The sequence below is a fragment of the Dipodomys spectabilis genome, unplaced genomic scaffold (assembly GCF_019054845.1).
Source record: "Dipodomys spectabilis isolate Male_0828 unplaced genomic scaffold, ASM1905484v1 ptg000003l, whole genome shotgun sequence".
NCBI lineage: Eukaryota > Metazoa > Chordata > Mammalia > Rodentia > Heteromyidae > Dipodomys > Dipodomys spectabilis.
In genome coordinates, this window is record NW_024870680.1 from 1,166,377 (window position 1) to 1,184,288 (window position 17,912).

Sequence of the window (17,912 nt, forward strand, 5' to 3'; positions counted from 1 at the left end):
TTGGAGATAAGAGTTCCCTGAAAACTGAGTGCTGGTGGCTCACATCTGTAATCCTAGCTACTCAGATCTCAATCTGAAGATTACGGTTCAAAGGAAGTGCAGGCAGTAAAAGTCTGTGAGACTTATCTCTGATAAACCACTTAGAAAAATGGAAGTGGTTCTTTTCTGCTTATGTGGTGCTGAAGAATCGAACCCAGGGTCTCATGAATGCAAGGCAAGCACTCTACCACTGTGCCACCTTCCCAGCCCTGCACCTCTTGTTTTAAACATTAAAGTTACAAGATCAAGCTGATATACTTTCAAAACTTATATTGATCTCTTGCTGTAAGGTCACGTAGTCTAATAACATTCTGAATTTGCTGCAGGATTAAAAACAAAAAATGAGATGGGTTAGATTTATGAAATATGTACTAAAATCTGAGTACTTTGAATAAATCATTAAAATTTACTTCGTAGTATGATAACAGAGATTGCCTGCTGCTGGAGACACAGACTCACCTGCCCTCACTTGAGGATTCATGGGCTGTGTGAGGTTTATGTGTGTTGGCTAGGGAGGAGAAAACTCCTCCATAGTCCTGGCAATGGGCAGCACACTCAGCTGCAGCACTGGTGCAGGGAGGAGGGTGGGCAGGAAGGAGGAAGCTCTTTCATAGTCTGAGCGATGGTAGGTCTAAAGGACCTGGCCAGGACCTTGGTGCAAGATATGCAGAAAGTGCCCTTCCTCTGAATAATCCCGTAAACCAATGCTGGTTATCCCCTTTTGTGTTTCTAAGGGAGCCCACCTGCACCTTGCTTACTTGTTGTAATTTTTGATCACGTGAGACAGCTTCACCTTGTTGACAATTAGCTCTTCCTGCTCCCTGACTAAAGGTTGTTAACTCTCATTGTCTGCATTCCGGTAAAACTGTTTAACTTTCTGCTCCCTGACTAAAGATTTACTTTCTGTGCCTATAGGCTGTATATAACCACATTTGTTTATACCAGCAAAGATTTAGTCCACTCTCTGCTCAGGTATCCCATTCTCAGGTCTGACTGTGTGAACAGCAACAGCCTGTATTTAACACACATTACCTTAGTTGACACTCATTAAAATTCAAAGTGCATACTATGTCTGTGTGATAGATAAGAAAGTTGAGTTGGATCCAGTTATATGATTTATACAAGGTCTTGCAGTTCTAGCAGTAGTGATCTTCCAATTGTGGTAGTATTTTCATATCTGTAAACACTTCAAAGTGACTGTAAAAGCTTGGCATTCAGAAGAGGGCACCAGTGACTTGTGCCTATAATCCTAGCTTACTTGCTAGGCAAGTGCAACATCCTAGGTTTCATTCCAGTACCAAAAAGAAAAAGACAAAAGTATTTTTTAAAGAGTTAAAAATAAACCCAAACAAGAACTGGTAAAGAGGAATTGTGTTTTCTATGCTTTTAATGTTTGAACGATCTGCTTGACAGTCTGGCTTCCACAATTGGTTTCAGTTGAATTAATTGATTAATTAATACTAGAGTTAGAATTCACATTTGCTATGCACATTCTCTATTCCTGGAGTCAAGTTTATAGATAGCTATTCAAGTTGAATGGAATTAGAATTTGGCTTAACTTAAAATGCTTTTCCCCCTGTTCTTGAATAGACATGCTGTCCTGGTGGATGTCTGAGGAGGACTGCACATACTGAGAAGTCTTTTTCTTTTCTTTTTCCTGTTTCTTGGTCCAAGACAGGGACTCAAATTCAGTACCTTATTGTCTCACACTTCATCAACTGAGCCACACCTCCAACCCCAAGAAGACTTTTTCAATGGCAGTGCTCCATGTTCCTAACATTTCCTTTTTAAAGGACAGCAGTTAAAAAAAGTTATTATCACTCAAGAGGATTCATGTAGATCTACCTGGAATTAATTTTATCTTACAGTATACTTACTATATATAAATTTTATAATTTATAGCATTCTTTTATTCATTGATCTACCAGTTAGTCAACCAAGTTTAATGAGACTCTCTTATGTTAGCCACTGTGCTTACAGTGGTAACAAACCATTAAACTGAATGTTTACTTAATGTTTTGAGCAAGAGGGGATGAATGCTTCTGTCCTTGATTCCCTAGTTCTGTCTCCTCATGACTAAGTTCACTTGTGAACTCCTTATATTCTAGGATCCTCACATCACTACACTTCTAGTTGTGAGATAAAACATGTGTTTTCAGTGTGTAGAGCCTGCTCCCAGACCTTGTTCTCTAAGAGCATTCCAAATGAAAGAACTTGTGTCTCCTAGGAGACAAAAGTTGATTTCAGGTCTAGGCCACTGTAGTTACAAAGTGTAGGACAGCTTATTGTACCAGAAAGAAAATACTTTAATGATATAGATATGAAACAGTAAACACTTGACAGCACACTTGAAAGTGTAACATGGGAAATTTCTGTGCATAAAAATGATCTTGTGGGTGTATCATATACTACTGAAAAAAGAGGAAATGTTTTTTTCTTTTCAATAATCCAATAAATAAGAGAGAGAGAGAGAGAGAGAGAGAGAGAGAGAGAGAGAGAGAGAGAGAGAGAGAGAGAGAGAGAGACTGAAAGACTCTTGTGAAGAGTAGAATTCCAATGTTACCTAATCAGTCTAAAAGTAATGTTGAAGATAGAAACCCCAACCCTGTGAACATTAATGCATGCCACTTACATGACAGAATTTTGACAAGAAGTAGAATCTTCCTATAGTCTTAAAGCTTGTGTACAGACAGTAGTTTGTAAATGGGAAAACTGAAACACATCTGGACATAGAACAGGTGATCAGATCAGCATCACTAGTATGAGACAGATGACTCATTATTTGCTGCCAGATGGAAAACCCTCTAAGGAAGACACAAAACTCCCTATGTGGGATTCAAATGCATCCCCTAAACTCAGTGAGGAGGAAATTTCAAGCAGACTCAAAATAACGAATATTCAACTTAAAATGATGAGGAGAAGGAAACTGTTTTCTCCCTAGATGCCAATTTCATTAAGACATACATAGGGGGATTAGAGAAATATTTCAGATTAAATAGGCCTTTAGGTAAAATACCAGCAAAATAGACTCTCTCTGTCTCTGTTTCTGTCTCTGATTCTGTCTCTGTCTCTGTCTCTCCGTCTCTCCCTCTCACACACATACACAAAATGAAAGAAAAATGATAAGTAAATTCCACCTTATCCTATATTGGATCTGCTCTAGAAATTAAAAAAATTATAAATAATCATATTAGGGATACTGAATAAAAGTTGAGTATTTTATGTAACTGTAACCCTACATTTAAAATAACAAAAAATAGAAATTTAAGAAGTTGAATATGAACAGTATATTAGATAAAACCACTATGATATTGGAGAATGTACTGACATTGAAAACTTTCCTGTGGTTTATAATAGGGTATTCTCAACTTTATGCAATATTCATTGAAATTTATAGAAATAGTGTTATTCATGCTGCTCAGGCTCACGTGGTTATAGGGAGAGAATAAGGAAGCAAATTGGATAAAATGTAAAATTTAAGTGAAATTGGAAATTGTACTTTGCACCTGATAGTTTTGCAACTTTTCTAAAAACTTATGAGTATAAGTTTAAGGAAAGATGTTGCCTTTGTCCCTAGTGAGATATATGGTACTTGTGAGTAGTTTGTGATTTTCAAAACAGTTTTTCAGAATTGCATAATCTTACAACAGGCCTCAGTATTGTGAATGGTAGATTAGATGTGATGTGAAAGACTGGCTATTATTGATGAATTCAGTTATCACAGACTTAAGATACATCTGCCCTGTGCCAGTGTGTTATGATGTGCCTTTTATCTGATTCTTGAATGAGTGTAATTAGAGTACATGTGAGTGAGACTATATTACTGGAACATAACTCACATATATGTTTATTAGCAAAAAGAAAATTATTAGCAGTGAACCAAGAGATTTCCTGCTCACCAATGCATATTAGATCCTAATATGAAAGCTACATTTGTCTGACTAAGCTGATTCCATCAGAGCCACTTTGACTCACAACCTCAGAGTAGTGAGATTCCTCTGTCTCATTTATGTAACTAGGCCATGTTACTTAGTGTTAATAATAAATTTTTCCCTTGGTTAAAAAAGCTGCCTGACATCTACCCTGAAAAACAGGAACCAATATACAAGGACACGTGCACCTCCATGTTTATTGCAGCACTGTTCACAATAGCTAGGATATGGAAACAACCTAGATGCCCCACCACAGATGAATGGATCCAAAAATTGTGGTATTTATACACAATGGAATATTATGCAGCCATTAGAAATGACAAAATAATCACATTTGCAGGGAAATGGATGGAGCTAGAAGGAATCATGTTGAGCGAGGTAAGCCAAGAACGAAGAGACAAACGGTACATGGTCTCCCTGATAAGTGGATGCTAAATCCAAAATGTTAGGTGATATGACAAAACTAACAGGACTTAAGAAACAAAGAACTCCCACTCATCTGGTTGAACCACTACTAAATATCCCCATGCTGCTGATCACATATATGGTATATAGCATGTGAACACCGTTATATATTACAGACTGTGATAGACAATTTGCTCCAGGAAAGTTAGAATGAACTTGTGACTTTAAATGAGCATCATTATTCCACAATACTGTGAAATTCTGGAAATTATGTAATCACTTAATCACAATCAAAAAAAAAAAAAAAAAAGAACCTCGGGGAAGGGAGGGAGGGAGGGGATGGTAGGGGAAAAACAATAGAGGGGGTAACAATGTTCAAGAGGAAGTGTACTCATTGCCTCACTCATGTAACTGTAACCCTCTGTATAGTATCTTTACAATAAAAAAATTAAAAAAAGAAGCTGTCTGAAAAAATCTGCAAAATACTCCCTTGAATGTGGAATTTCACTTTGCAAAGTCATGAAAGTCAGCATTTGGAGAACTCTTGTTAACATCTGCAAAATCCAATGGAACAAATAGTCTTCCCATTCTGGTGACCAACAGATACCATTTTGTGTACCCACATCTCTGAGTTGTCCAAGCACTGTGAATTCTCTTTAAAAAACCAAACTGAAATTGTCTGCTTGCAAGAAACTCTCAACCCATTCTGAATCATCAATGGAAAGAACTTGATTTTGAAAAATCTAAGTGCAGTAAGTGCAGTAAATCTAAGTCGATTTACTGCAGATTTTATTTCTGTCTTTCAGTAGGAGAATAATGATGTAGTCTTCCTCAGAGAAAGCTGGTAAGATACTTCTGTACACAATATCTTGCACATAGCAAACATTTAAAAGGTATTAGTGTTTAATATTACTGCAGGGGGATAAATGTAATTTCTGTTTTCACAGCTAGCAACACAATTTCTCTTTAGGATGGGCTTTTCTTGGTAAATGACTTACAGACTTTATAGTTTTATGGTTTAGAATAAGGCCTTATTTTCCATGGAAAAGGAATGAGGAATGAGACAGTAATCCTCTCAATACAAATGTTCAACAGAACAATAGGTTACAAAACAACACAAAAGAAAATGAAAGAGAAGAAGGTTGTCTATAAGACTAGGGTACAATAAGACCACACTAAAGCTACCAGCACGACTATGTTTATTGCAGCATTATTTACCATAGCTAAGATATGGAACCAACCCTGATGCCCCTCAGTAGATGAATGGATCAAGAAAATGTGGTATATATACACAATGGAATTCTATGCCTCCATCAGAAAGAATGATATTGCCCATTTGTTAGGAAATGCAAAGACTTGGAAAAAATTATATTAAGTGAAGTAAGCCAGGTACAAAGAAACATAGGTCCCATGGTTTCCCTTATTTGCAATAACTAGTATATGTCTAGGAGAAACAGAAAAGATCAGATAAGTTGATGTTAGGGAAATGAACCCTAAGATATATATTCAAATGTTTTTTTTCTTTCATGCGACTGTTTCTAACACATTTATAAGATTATTTCTTTGTTGCTTTGTATGCCCTTCCCCAACAGTATAACCCCTGCTTTCACTGTATTTGATATTGGTATAATTTGTGGAGGGGAAGGAAAAAAACAAATCATTTAAATAGGGATACAGGTGGACCCATTGCAACAATGAGACTACAAGTCATATGTGGAAAACGAACTTTACAACTCTGGTGTGAGGGGAAGGGGGGAGGAGGATTAGGTGGGGGAGTAGGGTGGAGGATGGGAAGGGATGGGTAGGGGAAACAAAGGAGGAGGCAACAATGCTTGATAAGAAATGTACTCATTATCTTGCCCATGTAATTGTAACCCCTCTGTACAGTATTTTCACAATAAAAAAAAGAGTAGGGTACAAAAATAAAGAAGAGTGATACCAGGAAATAAACCAAAGGAAAAAAAGAAAAAAGAAATAAATTCCAACAGTACAATTAAAACAAACAAACAAACCTTGTTTCCATTTCTTGGAGTTCATTTCAGTAAACATCATTTTATATGATCATATGCGTAGAGCTATTGAGCCCTTGTGATCCTCTCCTAAGAATATCCTTTGTTCTCAGTGTGCAAATGGCTAGACAGCTGTTTAATTAATCATGTCCAAGTGTAATTTTCTGTCTTTTATCTTTCATTGGGTTTATTTGTAGATTTATAGGCACATTCTAATGATTACAAATGAGGGAAACTATATAGCCTGTGTTTCTTTGGGTCTGGCTTACTTTACTTAATATAATTTTTCCAAGGCTTTCTATTCATTTACAAATGGGGCAATATCACTCTTTCTGATGGAAGCATAGAATTCCATTGTGGGAAAGATAAGGTACCAAAGGATTTGGATAGGGGCCAAGATATGCAATAAGTTTTTATGTGAAAAAAATTTTTTTTTTATTGTGAAAATACTGTACAGAGGGGCAAGATAATGAGTACATTTCTTATTAAGCATTGTAGACTCCTCCTTTGTTTCCCCTTCCCATCCCTTCCCATCCTCCCCCCTCCCCCCCCCCCCCGAACCCAATCCTCCCCACTACCCCCCCCCACACCAAATTTGTAAAGTTCATTTTTCAACATGACTTTTACATCTCTCTCTCTCTCTCTCTTTTTTTTTTTTGCTGGTCATGGGACCTGAACTCAGGGCCTGGGCGCTGTCCCTCAGCTCTTCAGCTCAAGGCTAGCACTCTACCACTTGAGCCATAGCACCACTTCCGGCTTTTTCTGCTATGTGGTGCTGAGGTATCGAACCCAGGGTCTCACACATGCAAGGCAAGCGCTCTACCACTGAGCCACCTTCCCAGCCCATGAAAAAAGTTTTGATATGAGTGCTTTGCCTATAAGCCCCCTGTATTTCTTTTCCTGTTAAGACTGTGTCTAGAGTGAGTATTTTGATTTTTACGTTGTGTTTCTCTTTTGCTATTGTTATTTGCTGTTGTTGTTCTGTTTGTTGATAGGCATGCTTCCCTAAAGCTAATTGAGGGGACTGAGATGGAACTATGACTGGGATTGCTACCAACAAGGAAGAACAAACTGATGGGGGAGGGAAGATAAAGACAAGAATGTGAAACATAAAAATAAACAACAGATAGAAAATGCTATAATAAGAAATCTCTGACAAAGAATGGAAATCTTGGCAGAGGGTGAGTGGGCTTGAACTGATACATGAACTGTATCTACATTATAGTTAAGCAAACAGCTTTGCCTCAAATAATCTCCTATCTATAATATTTTAAAACAGAGGGAAAAGCCCTCTAAAACTTAAAACAAAAATACCTTACATCTATCATCTTTCCTGTATCTATAACTTTACAATACAATGAGCTCTGAAAATTGAGTTATTTTCCTTTGTACCAATAATCTTTTTGAGGAAATAACCCATTCACTATTGGCTGCCTCTTGTCTATTTATTCCTGTGGTGTAGTCACACACTTGCTAAATCATTATTAATGTGTTGGATAATGATGTGCTGTCCAGAAAATGGTAGGGTTATTGTCAATTCAAGTATATTCTTACTCAGCTCAGAAAATTGTGAATTCCCAAACACAACTGGGTTCAGAATTTTTAATAAGAGATTGTGAACCCAAGTTCAGGGGGAAATAGGAGGAAAACAAGGGTATTACCTTCCAATGTGTTTCTAAAGCTGAAATTGGCAGCTTTATCCATGGAGCCAGTTTCATACTGTGTCAAACTGAGGCAAAATTCCACATCGGCTGAAGAGGGGAGCCTTGGGGTCTTAGATTTGTCATGGTTTCCAGGGTTGCGAAGGATGGGTCCCTCCGGAGTTCCATCACATAAAACTTGACGGCTGTTGTACTCCTCTAGTCGGCTGCACACAATCTGTGCAAAAAAAAGAGAAGAAAAGAAAAAGAAAGTCATGATAAAACTGTTGTCATCACCTCAGAGTCAAGGAAGCAGGAAGGTTGGAATTTTTGATTACTGTCTTCAGATTTCTAATTATCGGGAGATCAACATTCCAAAGTAAAGGACGTTTCCAATGGAAGCGAGAAAAAAATAAAATTCTAGCCTTGCATCTACTACTTATGAAAATGACTTAACTATCTTAGGGTTCATATACTAGGATACAATAAAAGGTATACTTCATATTAACATTAGATGAAATAATTGATTCAACAAATATTTGTGAAGCATTTTTTGCATGTTGCAATCTGCTAACTGCCAAGGCTGGGCTGATAAAGCCCAAGGTATAATTGTATAGGTAACAGTTAACACCCAGTAAACATTATTATTTATTAATATTAATCCATATTACATTCAGAAATGTTATAAAATCTCTCATTATTAATGAGAATAACACTATAATCAATAGGCAGAATAATCCTCTTGATTATATTTTAAAGCACAGCAATTCCTTTGATTATTTAATCTAGAAAAAAACAGATGGAACTCATCTTAAAAGTGCTAATTCCTCACATTGTGAAACAATTTATTTATTATTGCAAAGGACATATACAGGGGGGTTACAGTTACATAAGTCAAATAAAACTCAACATTTTTATAAAAAAAATGTTAAGAAACCATTTATATGAACTGACTAATTCAAATCACACAGAAGTACTTTTCATAAATAAGGATCTGAGGCTTGGAGTAGTTAAGTGACATTTTCCAGCTTAAATGGCAGTGTGATCACTGTTAACTCAAGTTTTCCAATTCCATCTGCAATGAGCACTGGGGACTTTCATATAAAGAATGCTTTTTTGGAGCAATTTTGGCTGAAAATATCATCAAATGATATTAATGGCAAACATCAGAATAGGTGATTTAGTTGTACAATGAACTGGAATGTGCAGGCTCTATGTGCACTGGACATTTCTGTAATATTGATGGCTTCATAAGCTAAGAAAAATTCATGTGACTTCATGAGAAACAAGAAATCAAGGAAGGGTTTGTTTATCTTACAGATGCTCCAGTTGAAGATTGCAAGAATTTGGGATGAACGGGGCCCTAAAAACCTGCATGTCAATTTAAAAAACAAAAACAAAAAAAAAAAAACCTGCATGTGAACATGGTAGTGAAGGTATGAAATGACACTTGTTGATTTGAGTATAGGGAGAATTTGTGAAAAGAATTTTGATTCTTACTAGAGAAAAAGGAAAAAAATAGAATAAAAATAGAATAAATAGGAAAACAGAAAAAAATAGAATAAAAAACTAATACATGGTTTTGCAGGAGCTATGGGAGGTGAATTTAGTACTACAAGTCACCTGAGGTCACAGCAAAGATATTGATCCATCCTGTGTATTACAACTGTGACAGCCCTTAGTAAAATTTGTACTTTCTAAGCAGAAATTTTATTAATAAATTCCAGCCATTTTATAAAACTCAAAGATCTGAAATGATGCCTCAAGTTCTTTTTTTCTTTTGTTCCCCTTTATGTGCTAATACTAAAGCTTGAACTTAGGGTCTTGGCACTGTCCCTTAACTTTTCATTCAAAAATAGCACTCTACCACTTGAGCCATAGATCCACTTCTGGCTTTTTGGTGGTTCATTAGAGATAGGAGTCTCATGGACTTTCTTACTTAGGCTGACTTCAAATCAGGATCTTTAAATCTCAGTCTCCTGAGTAGCTAGGATTATAGGCATGAGCCACCAGCACCCAGTATGTCTTTTGCTTTTCTTTCTACTTCTTATTCAGAATGTCAAGCAGTTTAATAGTTTACATGCCAACTATACTGATAAGGACTCTCAAAACCCCATCTAGAGCAAAACTACTCCTTTGAGCACATATATCTGTATTGGAATTAATATTTCAACATTGTCTTGCATGCATCTCAAATACTTGAAACAAAAAATCTGTTCCTATGAATGGATCAAGAAAATGTGGTATATATACACAATGGAATTCTATGCCTCCATCAGAAAGAATGACATTGCCCCATTTGTTAGGAAATGGAAAAACTTGGAAAAATTTATATTAAGTGAAGTAAGCCAGGCCCAAAGAAACATAGGTCCCATGGTTTCCCTTATTTGCAATATCTAGTATATGTATGAGTCAAGCAGAAAAGGTCAGATAATGTGATGTCAGGAAAATGAACCCTTAGATATGTATTTTAATGTTTTTTTCTTTCATGCATGTGTTTCTAACGCATTTATAAGATTATCTCTTTATTGCTTTGTATGCCCCTCCCCCACAGTATAAGTCCTGCTTTCACTATATTTGATGTCAGTATAACTTGTGGAGGAGATGGGGAAAAACCAGTTGTTTAAGGATACAGATGGACCTGTTGCAACAATGAGAAGTACAAGTTGTCATGTCCAAAACGAGCTATACAACGTCGGTGGGGGGGGGGGTGAAGGGGGGGTAGGAGAAGGATTGAGATGGGGGGAGGGGGGAGACTGGGAAGGGAGGTGAAGGGTAAACAAAGGAGGAGGCTGCAATGCTTGGTAAGAAATGTACGCATTATCCTGCCCATGTAATTGTAACCCCTCTGTACAGTATGTTCACAAATAAAATAAAATTAAATAAAAAAAAAATCTGTTCCTCTCTTTGTATTTCCTTTCACAACAATGATTCTGCAACTGAATCTATGAATCATCTACTGTGAAAGGCAGACACCAGTGAATTTTATTTTGCATTTTATTCTCTTCTGTCCTTTACTTTGAATCCATCAGCTAATATTATACATTTCTTATCCTTGAATCTGGCAACCAATTTCCATTTGCCTACTTCTCATATGGTCCTGCTACTGAGTTGCCTACCCTTCCTTGTATTCAGCTTGTGTTTCTCCATTCCACGACTCTGCTCACAGACAAATGCACCCACTCTTCCCATTTATCTTATATTCTACCATATCACTAAAAATATATTAGTATTATATCTTTAAGTAGTTGTACAAAGGGATTGCTATTCAACAAATCAGTTTGTAAGTAAGTACAACACATCTTGATCCATGTCAGCTCTTTCATTATTCTCCTCATCTCTCCCAGCCATACCTCTCCCTTCAACTTTCCTAGTTTTACAAAATATGCATAGAATATTATGACTGCATTCCTTCCCTCTCTTGAATAGCATAGAAAATACATTTTAAAAGAAATATTTTTTTTCTTTTACCTACCAAGTAATTCAAAGAGTCTGAGTTGGAATATAAAGGAGTTTTAGGAGTGCTCCCAATTATTTCACTTTCACTGATTGAATTCCCTAACCCAAGAAGTCAAGATGTAAAATACCAAAGACTCTAAACCTATAAGTGCCAGTATGATGCTTTAGTGAAGAATTCTACACCAATCTCATGTGACCAGTGCAGTCAAGACATCAGCTGGGTGCTGGTGGCTCATACCTGTCATTCTAGATACTCAGAATTTTGTGATCTGAGGATCCAGATTCGAAGTCAGTCTGGGCAGTTAACTCTATGAGACTCTTATCTCCAATTAGCCAGAAGTGGAGCTGTGGCTCAGGTTGTAGAACTCTGGCCTTGAGTTTGCTCATAAACAGCACCCAGGCTCTTAGTTCAAGCCTCAGGCCTGGCACATACAAAAAAAAATAAGTACATTAAAATATTGTATAAAATCCCTTAAGACTGTATGCATAAATGAATTTCATGTTAAGACTTGCATCTCATCTTCAAGCTACCATTTTATATAGATTCAAATATTTCAAAATCTGAAAAGAAAAAAAAATCCCAGTTCTGAAACCCTTCTGTTGTGCAGCAGTTGAGCAAAGGATACTTAATCTGTAATTTCATTTGCAAGTAAGGTGATGAATAAGCAATGAAAAAAATCATATGAGCAAACAAGTCAAAAAGAATCATTTGCTGGCTCTTATCTGTGATCCCAGTTACTCAGGAGGTTGAGACTTAAAGAATCACTTTCAAAGCCAGAAAGAAAAGTCTCCAAGATTCCTTCTTTAAACCACCAAAACCCAGTTGAAGCCATGGCTCAAGTGGTTGAGTACCAGCCATGAGCAAGAATGAGCTGTCAAGTGCTTGAATTCAATTCTTGTTTCTGGCAAAAGAAGAAAGAGAAAGAGAGAGAGAAAGAGCGAAAGGAAGGAAGGAAGGAAGGAAGGAAGAAAGAATGAAAGAGAGAGAGAGAGAGAGGGAGGGAGGGAGGAAGGAAGGAAGGAAGGAAGGAAGGAAGGAAGGAAGGAAGGAAGGAAGGAGGAAGGAAGAAGAGGGGGTAAAGGGAGGAAGAGAGGGAGCGAGGGAGGAAGGAAGGAAGGAAAGATAGGAAAGAAAGAAAGAAAAGAAAAGAAAGAGAAAGAGAAAAAGAAAAAACCCAGAAGAATTATTTCCATAAATATAAAGTAAAAATTCTAGTAATGAAAACATTATGGAATCATTTAACTGGAAGATATTTTTCCTAATGGTACATAAGTTAATACTTATCTTAAAACCATCCATTGGCTTAGATGCAATAGAATAATTTACTAGTAGTATACTATGGCTTCAAGCAAACTGTGATATGCAGGAGAGCCTGCCCATGCTTCCGTCAATGACTTCACACAATAGTTTCTTGCCACTGAGAGTATGTCAATGGTCTTTACCCAATCTAAGTCCCATTCACTTAGCCAGGTGTTGGTGTCTCAAGCCTGTAATCCTAGCTACTTATGAGGCTGAGATCTGAGAATTGCTGTTCAAAGCCAACCTGGGTAGGAACGTCCAAGAGACTCTTACCTCCAATTAACCACCAGAAAAACAGAAGTGGCACTGTGGCTCAAGTGGTAGAGTGCTCACCTTGAGCTCAGAGAGAGTGCCCAGGCCCAGAGTTCAAGCCCTATGACCGACCAAAAAAAAAAAAGTTCCTTTTACTTTAACTCTCCTAATAAGCAACGATTACCACTCCCCTTTTAAAAAGGTAATCTTCACGAGGACAGATTTTTTTTTTAAGTATTTCACAAATTTGTTCATTCCTGATTTTTAGAATTTAGAGTAGCCATCCAGCCTTCTGTACAGGCTCATTAAATAGTTGCTGAGTGAGTGAAAAAAAAGATTGAATATGCCAACGAATTTCCAACACCATACATGTATTCAAAGCCTGGTGTTGGTGGCTCACGCCTGTAATCTTAGCTACTCAGGAGGCTGAGATCTGAAGATTGCAGTTCAAAGCCAGCCCGGGCAGGAAAGTCCTTGAGACTCTTATCTCCAATAAACCACTAGAAACCAGAAGTGGTGATATGGCTCAAGTGATAGAGCGCTTGCCTTGAGCTGAGGAGCATAGGGACAGTTCCCAGGCCCAGAGTTCAAGCCCCAAGAAAGACAAAAACAACAACAATAACAAAAAAATGTATTCAACACCCATTTTTCATAGTCTCTTTATTGGTGCCAGATTTTCACTTACAATATATTACCAAAACTATAGCATTTCCCTGAAAAATATATGAAGAGAGGATTTTTTCAATAATGGAAATTCACAAGGCTTTGCTTTGAATTTCTATGATTTTTTTAATCACATTGGATAAAGAAACTGAGTCTGAGTATGAAAGAATATAAAATTCTAGTAGAATGTAAAGTGTTGTGTCATGATTAATAACTTCAACAACAAGCAAGGCCCTTGTAATATTTTATTTATTTATTCATAATTCCATCAACAAGAAGCAAGGCACTTGTAATATTTTATTTATTCATTTATTGTGTGTATGTGTGTTCCAATATTGGGGCTTCAGCTCAGAGCCTCAAACTCCATTTGGCTCTTTATCTCAAAGCTGGCAATCTACCACTCAAGCCATACTTTGCTTTCTAGCTTCTTGCTATTTATTTGTAGAAAACAATCTCATGGTCTTTCCTGCCCAGATTGGCTTTTAAAACATAATCCTTAGATCTCAGTCTACTATCAAAAATAATTAAATGAACCATGCTCCTAGAAACCTCAGTGACAATGTTAGATGAGAGACTTCCATGTTACTCACAGTTTTAATTCTTTGATTTAAAATTTATGAACTGAAGCACTATATGGCAAGAAAGAACTGAACTTCAAATTCAAGTCAGTGCAGACTTCCAATTGCTCAGTGAGCTACTAGCAATATGGCACTGAGCATGCTTTTAGACTTGCTAAATCTTAATTTCTTCGATTGTACTCTGGTATAATATATAAAAAGAAACTCATCAACAACTAGTTCCTGGCTCAATAAATGTCAGTTGCTAGTTTTCTTCATATTCTGAAACATTTCTCAATCCCTTTATATATCTATAATGGAGAACTAGACTGGCGATTGGTCTTGCCATCATAAGATGTTTAGAGTCAGACTTAGAGCACTAAAGCACTTTCTGTTTTCAAAGTTAGATTCACTGTGTTTATTTCTGCCCATAAATAGCTCAGAAAGGTTTTACTAAAACTAACCTATTGCACTGAATGCAGTGTATTGGATGTCTTTATAATGTTAACTAGGCACCACAGCATGCACATAGACAAAAACCATTCTCATTCTTCTTTGAATAATGAATCTCAGGATACTTTCAAAAGATCCTTCTGCATAAAAGACTCCCACAGCAGACTCAGTTAAATTAGAGAGGCTGAATGGAACTATTTTTGCTGAAATTCCAACTGCCAAGTGACTAAGTGTTCAGATAACTGGAGGTATTAGTAACAAGGAGGATTATCTCTTAATCATTGTCTTTGTATTTGATACAGAAGAGGAGGCAATGTAGGAGAAACTGTGAGCACTGTGCTTATGATCATGGAGATTGTAATCAGAAAAGATTTGGTTCCGAATACTATCTCTATTAATTACATGACTGTGGGCAATTTGCTTAAGTTCTCTATCAAGTTTTTTATGTGTAAATGAGATCAAGTATTCTAACTTGTAAAAACACATAGTAGAGTGCCAGTTGTAGTATATTTAATAATGACGGTCTGAAGTTGTAACTCTCTTATAGAATGCTTGCCTAAATTATTAAAGGTCCTGGACTCTATCCTCAGCACCACTGTCCCCAAATAATAATGACAACTAGAATAATCATTACAGAAGTTATTCCTTTTTAATGTATATTAACTGTACAAAGGGCTTTCATTGTGCTTATTCCATACATGCATGTATTGTAACTTGATCAAACTATGTTACTCTTTCCTTTCTGTTTCCTCTTTTTGTAATGAGTTTCATTATTCTATTATTATTAATTTTTTTTTGTTGGTCATGGGACTTGAACTCTGGGCCTGGGTGCTGTCCCTCAGCTCTTCAGCTCAAGGCTAGCACTCTACCACTTGAGCCACAGAGCAACTTCTGGTTTTCTGGTCGTTTATTGGAGATAAGAGTCTCACAGACTTTCCTGCCTGGGCTGGCTTTGAACTGTGAACCTCAGATCTCAGCTTTCCTCCTGAGTAGCTAGAATTACAGGTGTGAGCCACCGGCACCTGGCCTATTATTCTATTGTATGCATAGATTTTAAATGTTTCAATCATATTTACTTCCTCATATATTTAACACTGGTTATGTTTAACAGTTCATTATTACAACTAAATTTGGTATAGAGTTTAAAATGTGTTTAAAATAGTGTTTAAAATGTTTCCCCCATATGAGAATTCAAATAATCCATCATATACTAAGCAAGTTATTTGTATGAACAAATATTTTAAAGCACTTTATATAGAGGTATATATATATGGTATATAGAGGTAAATATATCTCAGAGTACACAAGTTACTTTCTTTTTGTTTTGTTTTGTTTTTGCTGGTCCTTTGGGGCTTGAACTCAGGGCCTGGCAGCTATTCCTGGGCTTCTTTTTGCTCAAGGTGAGCACTCTACCACTTGACCCACAGCACCACTTCCAAGTAACTTTCTTAGGGTCTTGTAGCTAAGGAACTAACAAAGGTCTTCTCAAGTTCATTTCCATATGATTGAAGAGATTATACCATTTCTACTATATTGCATTGTTTCACAGTTCATTCTGTCCTCCCCATAGTGCACAAAACAAGTATAGGTGATAATTTTAACCCATTTTTTTTATTTTGAAAAATCAAAAGTCAAAAACTCTAAATGACATGTCTAGTAACCGAGGCTGAATTTAAGCCCAAGTCTTTTAACAATGACTTTATTCTTTCTCTATTTCAGTCACAAGTGATTTACAGCATTAATAGGTAAAAAATATCAAGTGTTCACAGTCAAAAGGAAAAAAAAAGAGCTAGAACACAGCTATATTAATGAAGGGAGGTAAACCCAGATACTGTTCGCTTAAATTTTAAGAAACAGACATAAATAGCACCTTTTAAAAGCTTTCAGTAGGAAAGATTCTGTTATGGCATTAGGGTTTATCTGAAAAAAAAAAGTAAACCATATGACATTCCACAGAATCTTTTTCATAAAGGAAAAGGAGAAGCTGTTATTTCACTGAGCCGTTGTCATGGTTACTTAAAACCCATGACTCTCTGCTGAAATGTGACTTTCTTTTCTTCCCACTGTTTGCATCCATGTGATGTGCTTTTCACCTGATGAGTGAATTCTCTGGCCACAATTCACTTATGTCTATCATCCATGATACGTTTTTCTCTTTGTTTTTGTTCAGCATGACAGCATTCTTTGATATACCTTTTCTTTTTATAGCTAACTTTTCTGTTGGTTGTATAACATTGGATCTAATTGTGTTAAGCTTTGAATTTTGAACATTAATTTTACTGAGTAACCTCCTTTCTATAAAAAATAATGGATTGTTCTAGTTGATGATAAACATGCTTCTAAATTTAAAAGCTTCTGTTCATCAAACAAATGAATGAACAAATGAACCAACAAACAAAAGGCACAAATTATGGGTGAATTCTAAAAATATCATTAATGACTTGTTTTTTATGTGCTTTTTTCATAGAAACCATAACAGATAAATATTATCAACCTAATATAAATAACTTTCAGATGTAGTATGATTTTCTTTATTATGTTCTTTATTATGCACATGTATATGCATATGCAAGTTTAGAGATTTTGAGTTATTGGATAAAAAATACTGTAAAATGTATGGATTATAGTCTACAAATCTATCTTTAGCTTTATATCTTTGATAATGTCAAACCTAGTATTTCTTTGATTTAAAATTTTCAATTCAACAAGCATTGTGTGTGTGTGTGTGTGTGTGTGTGTGTGTGTGTGCGCGCGCGCATGCCTGCTTATACCCAGTGGGGCTTGAACTCAGCATCTGGGCACTGTCTCTTAGCTTTTTTGCTCAAAAAACTTGAGACACACTTCCACTTCTGACTTTTTTCTAGTTAAGAAAAGAGGGATAAAATGCAGACAAGAATCCAACCCACATCCTACAAAGTTCAGAAGAGTAAGGAAAGGGGTATGTTTGTTGGGGAGGGATGGATGCGGATGTTGAGCAGGTTACATTGATCAAGAGATAGATGGGAAGGGGAAACAAAGAGGAGGCAACAATGCTTGATAAGAAATGTACTCGTTATCTTGTCCGTGTAATTGTAACTCCTCTGTACGGTATTCTCACAATAAAAAAAAGAAGAAGAAAAACTGCTTTGTTAAATGGTAACTCGTTTGTAAAATAAAAAGAAAATAGAGTCTCAAGGACTGGTTTTGAACCTTGATATTCAGAT

General features: G+C 36.4%; 1 protein-coding gene across 1 annotated transcript in view; it reads right to left on the minus strand.

Moving 5' to 3' along the window:
• The window catches only part of Tyr (tyrosinase), a 117,116-nt gene that overhangs the window by 95,831 nt on the left and 3,373 nt on the right, over nt 1-17,912 (minus strand). The window contains exon 2 of the mRNA XM_042689905.1: nt 8,047-8,263. Coding sequence (XP_042545839.1) covers nt 8,047-8,263 — 217 coding nt within the window. The remainder of the gene's footprint in view (nt 1-8,046; nt 8,264-17,912) is intronic.